General features: G+C 47.1%; 1 protein-coding gene across 2 annotated transcripts in view; it reads left to right on the top strand.

The window, feature by feature from the left end:
- The first annotated feature begins 536 nt into the window (after positions 1-536).
- The window catches only part of EVL (Enah/Vasp-like), an 81,652-nt gene continuing 76,188 nt past the window's right edge, over positions 537-6,000 (top strand). For both annotated transcript variants that reach the window (XM_023205613.1, XM_023205612.1), the window contains exon 1: positions 537-816. In XM_023205613.1, coding sequence (XP_023061381.1) covers positions 806-816 — 11 coding nt within the window. In that variant the 5' untranslated portion in view covers positions 537-805. The remainder of the gene's footprint in view (positions 817-6,000) is intronic.

Below are 6,000 nucleotides of genomic sequence, written 5' to 3'. Positions count from 1 at the left end.
GGGAGTTCCAGACCAGCCTGACCAACATGGAGGAACCCTGTCTCTACTAAAACCACAAAATTAGCTGGGCGTGGTGGCACATGCCTATAATCCCAGCTACTCAGGAGGCTGAGGCAGGAGAATCGCTTGAACCCAGGAGGCGGTGGTTGTGGTGAGCCAAGATCGCGCCACTGCACTCCAGCCTGGGCGACAGGAGTGAAATTCTGTCTCAGGGGGAAAAAAAAAAAAAAAGATCAGCTTATAGTGTTTATCATCTAGTCGTCTATTCTCTGGAGAGTCAGTGGGGACTCTTGCGAGTTCTTGTAGCCTTTTCTTAAGGCCTATAGGAAGTCGTCTGTGCTGAGCCTGCACTTTCTATAACAGATGGAAAACCGAGGCCCAGACCTCTTAAATGGCATTGACTTAGACAGACTATAGAGATAGTTAGTCGGGGGCCAGCACCACAACCTGTCCCCTACCTCCAGCAGGCTTCACCCACCCTTGCACCCTTGCAGGAAGCGCTTAGAGGCTTGAGGTTGCCAGCCGTGGAGGGGTCAGGCCTGTGAAGTGCCTCTCAGCCACCCACACTGGTAGGGCTCTGCACTGCTAGCTTCTTGTTTCTCTATTTTCTACCTAGGTTTCAGTTTTTCACTTGGGTTTGTTTCCCCTTTGTCTCTGGTTCAGCTTCCTTTTCCTGTTTGGTTTTAAGTAGTCTATAAAAATCAAGTTGCTGTCTTCAGAGGGTCTGTGGTCCTCTGATCAGCATAGCCCGGTGGGAGTACAGGACTCACCTCCTCAGGGTTCCCTGTGCTGCCACTTTTCAGCCATGGCCACAAGGTGAGTACTGAAACCAATACCGGGAACAGAGGGATGTCAAGAGGAAACCTAAAATCTTAATGGTGAATGGGCTGTGGAAATCATCTCATGCCCCCTTAGTATACTGATCGAGAAATCCATGACCAGAGGGCAGGGGACTTACATGAGGTTGCACAGCACGTTAGTGACAATCTGCTCTCTCTCCAGCCGCTGGTCTTTCCATTACACAGGCCTGTGTCTCTTGATGCCTGTGACCTTTAATGGTTTCTGGGTGAAGGATTTACTCAGAAATTAGCCCCCGCCTCAGATTATAGGGAGGAGGGTCTGAGCCATCTAGGGGAATTGTTGTTTAGCTCAGAGGTACATTTGGTGAGTCCTGGCTCTTCTCTCTAGAATGACCTGAGACTGGTTGTTTTATCTAAATATAGGTAGAGAGAGTTGTTTTTATTATAGGAACTTCATGAACTTAATAGCAAGAATCCTGACCCTCCACTTGTGAGACTTGTGACCTTAGGCTGTTGCTGTTTAGCACATGTGTGAGTGCCAGCCAGTCTACAAACTGCACTCCTCATTGAGATTGTTCTTTCTAAAGGGAAGATTACATTTTAGACCTGCCTCTCCCCTGTCGTACAACTCTGAAAGATTATAGATGATAGGACAGACAGACTTTTATCCTGTGGGGTTTGGGGCATTTGTTTGATTGACTTATGACAGCTTTGTTTTTTAGCATAAAGTAATGGTCCCTCACTTTGAAAATTATTTCACAATTTCCAAAGTGCCATTTCACCAAGTTTTCTTATTTGAATCTTTTAACCGTGTTAGATCGATGAGAACGCTGTCACCACTCCTGTTTCGTAGCTGAGAAAACCTCTGAAAAGTTGTGGGGCTTGTCCAAGGTCACATGGCAGGTTGAGGAAGGAATGGAACCAGGGTTTAACAAGAATGGCCTCATCCGGTGGTTTTCGCAGCACGCTACACAGGCTCTTTAGAAGCAGTTTGCAGTGAGTTGTTAAAATTGACGTGGTGGTAGGTAGAACTTGTCCAGGGCTGCTTATTTTCCAGTGGGCTTTATTTCTGCTTCTATCATTTTAGTAACTTTCCTTTAACTTTAGAGGACTTCTGAATGGAACTTTGGAAAACGATACATTTCAAAGGCATATCAACTTCCAAAGTCATTTTCAGTTGTAATTACATTGTGAAAAATTCTAGCAGCTTATTCTACCCTGTCAATTACTAATTGCAGAAAATTACATCAGAAGTAAATGGGGAGGAGGCACATCAATTTCTTTTTCAGTTTTAAAATCATAGAAATCCAGAAGTTTCCGTCTTGAAAAGACCTTGGAGATCATCTACCTAGGTAGTTTACCTAGGTTAGTGGTGCTTTGGGCATCTTATCCTCTACTTCAGCCAAAATAACTCTACTTTTGTCTGTTTTATGTATTCCTTGATAATTGAGGGGAAAAAAAAGTCATATTGTTGTTGGTGGTGATGATTTTCAAGTCTGAAGATTACACTAATCTAGTCCAGCTCTTGAGTGCACAGATCAGGAAATTGAGGCCCAGTGTGGAGCAGAATTTGTCTACGGGGAGCAGAGTAGTGGCTAAACCAAAGCAAAAGCCCAGGTTTTCTGGAGCGTCCCTTCCCCGTGCAAGGCTGCTTGCACTCTGCCACAGGTCCTTGGCCTGGCACCATAGTGACAGTCCTGGTCACTGGAAGCAGCGTTCGTGGAGCTGCAGAGTCAGCAGCCATAGGAGCTGTGAACTTTTCATTTTTCCTCATGCTGACTGACATATGGGGGTACCATGGCGCCTGTGGTGGGGATACGAAGGGCCTTTTTAATGTGCAAATATATCTTACCAGCTCTAGCTCTGGCTACTCACCAATCAAGAAACATTTTCCAAGCCCTAACTGGATTAGGAGCTAGGAATTCTCTTGAGTGCATGACAACATACAGAATGTTGTCACTGACATTATTTTATTTAATTATCGCAGTAATCCTGAAGGTAGCATTGTGGGGTGTTTTTGTTTTTGTATTTTTTAGAGATGAGGTCTTGCCATAGTGCCCAGGCTGGCCTCAAACTCCCAAGCTCGAGCAAGCCTCCTGCCTCAGTGGGACTACAGGTGTGGGCCACCACACCCAGCTAGCATTGTTTCTATTGCTTCTGTTTCATAGGAGGAGAGAGTAACTTGAGACATAGCCAGTGAGTGATAGACCCAGGACTTGAACCTGTGCCTCCTGACCACAGATGCTTTGCCCTTTTGCTCTTACGCCTGAGTTGGAGCGGCCTCTGTCCTCAGGGACTGGTAGGCAGTGAGGAAGGCAGCACTCACAGAAATGAGGAGGCGACTCGCTGTAAGGACCCTGCAGCATAGACAGTAATAAGCATAGACAGGAGGGGCAGTAAGAGTTGAGAAGTTGGGGGCTGTCAGGGAAGACCTGAAAGAGAAAGTGGGATCTCAGGTGAACTTTGAAGGATAGGAATGATTTTTTAGAAGGCACTGGCAGGCATCACAGGCAGCCAGTCACCCAGTGGCTGCTCTGGGTGCTAGGGACACAATGGTAAACAAGATAGGCAGGCTTGTCCTCCAACTGAGGGCAGAGTAGGGAGGCAGAATATAGTCAAGAAACCATCAACAAGAGATGTGAAAACAATGGAGCAGCATGGTAGAGAATGACGGGGCCACTGCCTTAGCCAGTGCCCTCTGTGGGGACATGAGGCAGCCCTGTAAAATCTGAAGACTTTGGGGTGGAAGGGGCAGCAGGTATCCTCAGATGGGGACGAGGCCCTGAAATAGGAACAGTTTGTTGGCTTCAAAGGTCAAGAAAAATACAGAGAGTGGAGCAACATGAAGAAGGAAGAGTGAAGGCAAATAAGGGCACAGGCTTTATCAGGCCCTACAGCAAAGCCTGCGAGCTGTGCTGAATTTAGCGCGTATGTCAGAATTTAGTTAGGGGAAGCCTTTGGAGAAAGGGTTCGAAGCAAAGGGAAAGACGTCCAATAGAAGCTTAAGAAAATCACCCTGGCACCTGTGTGGATAATGGCTGGCAGTGTGGCAAGAATAGAAGCAGGAAGACCTCTTGGGAGGCTACCACAGTCATCCGGGTAAGAGGTGAGGGTGGTTTGGGCCAGCAGTGGAGCAGTCAGGGTAGGTGGTGAGAAGTCACCAGATTTAGGAAGTGTCGTGGTGCCGTAGCCTCCAGGACTCTCTGGTGGATCACACGTGGGTGTGGGGGAAACATGAGTCAGACATGTCTTAGGTGGGTGGTGGTTCCTTTCACCGCGCTGGGGCAGCTGGGGTGCTAGCTGGAAGAATCTGTAGAGGTGTGGGCCTAGCAGAACAGGTTCCCAGGAAACGTGGGTTGGACAAGGCTGACCTGAGCAGGAACTAGCTGAGATCGCAGCGCAGCAGCAGGAAATGTGATGTGGTTGCGTGATATGTCTGCCACCTTTGGGGCCAGCCAGTTAATTTCATTTCCTTCACTGGTCCCTCTGTTGTCCTTGGTAGGCTGTGGGTTTTTTCTAAAGCATGTACTATCTTCTAACATATTGTAGAATGTGTTTGTTTTACTGTGTACTGTCTGTCTTTACCCCTCTAGAATGTAAACTCCCAGAGGCAGGGATTTTTGCCTGTTTTGTTCACTGGTGTATCCCCATTGCCTAAAACATTGCCTGGCAATACACATTTATTGAACTGCTGGATTTCATTAACTACTTTGATATATGGTCCTGGAGATTCCTGTGCTACCAAAGCTGCTACTCAGTGGAGCTTCCTGGTGCGGCATGTTAGAGAAGAGACCAGACAAACAGACATTTCACTTGTTGTCAGGTAGTGAAGGAACTGTGGCTCCCTGGGCACAATCATTACTGTTTATTCCACTGTGCTGCACATCTTGAAGCTGTAAAGATGTAAGAAGTCTCACACAGCCAGGGTTCACCTTACAATCCTTCCCACCCAGCTGTACGCCTTTGTGTCAGGGTTTGCAGGAGCCTCCAGGAACACGTAGTGTTTCCTTTCCTCACGGGTGTTTCCAGTCCTCACAGGCAAATGAGAGGGTCCCACAGGCAATTGAAGAAGCCCTCAGAGATCATGTGATCTGTTCACTCTCCATGGGAACACACACTTCCCCCCTAAAGACCTGTAGCCAAATCATTTGGAGAGCTTCTGATGCTTCTCTGCCTTCCTCTGTCTCAAAGAATCCCATGTGCCTCTAGTTGAGAAACATTCCTCTAGAGATTCTAGGTTATTCTCATGAGAGTGTTAAGATACTCAGGTGGGCTGGGGCAGAAAATGGATGAGAACTGGTCTAGTCCAATGGCTTCACTTTGGTAACTGAACCCACAGAAGAGGAAAATAACAGCTCAGCTTTTCTGAGTTTTATAAACCAACCATTATGCTAGTTACATGATATACATACTATTTAATTCTCACCCTTTGAGGTTTTGTATCACTGTTCCCACTTTACAGATAAGAAAACAAGGGTTGACCGGGCGTTGTGGCTCACACCTGTAATCCCAACACTTTGAATGGCCAACGCAGGGGGATCGCCTGAGCTCAGGAGTTCAAGACCAGCCTCGGCATCGTAGTGAGACCTGGTCTCTACAAAAAAAAGAAAAGAAAAGAAAAGAAAAAAAAAATGAAAATTAGCCAGGTATAGTAGTGCATGCCTGAAGCCTATAGTCTCAACTTCTCAGGAGGCTGAGGTGGGAGGATTGCTTGAGCCCAGCAGTTCAAGCCTGCGGTGAGCTATGATCACACTACTGCACTCCAGCCTGTGACAGAGCAAGACCCTACCTCAAAAAGAAAAGAAAACAAGGGCCTACAAAGTAACGTATTCCAGGTCACATTGTTGTCACTTGGCAGAGCTTTTGATCTCTGAGAGGATCAGAATCTGCCCTCTCAACTTTAACTTCTCGAAGCTAAACTCGTCTCAGTTTGCAGAGTCAAGGCTAGAATCGAGGCCCTCCTGATCTCTATTTTGCAGTCTCCATCATTCTGTGCTGTTAATACCACAAGAGACAAAAGAGACCTCGTCCGTCCTGTAGCACCTGGTGCCTGCGTGCGTATCTCTTGTCGATGCTCTGTCGGCTCAGGATCTCTCCTACCAGCCTAGAGCTCTTTCAGAGCAGGACGCTTGTGTTATGCATTCATGTTTGCCTCTGTGCCTAGTAAATAACACGGAGTCCAAGTGGCTGCTCTGTCATC

This window comes from Piliocolobus tephrosceles, chromosome 6, assembly GCF_002776525.5.
Source record: "Piliocolobus tephrosceles isolate RC106 chromosome 6, ASM277652v3, whole genome shotgun sequence".
NCBI classification, from domain to species: Eukaryota; Metazoa; Chordata; class Mammalia; order Primates; family Cercopithecidae; genus Piliocolobus; species Piliocolobus tephrosceles.
Note: the sequence above shows the minus strand (reverse complement) of the source record. Positions and strands in the feature narration are given on the sequence as shown.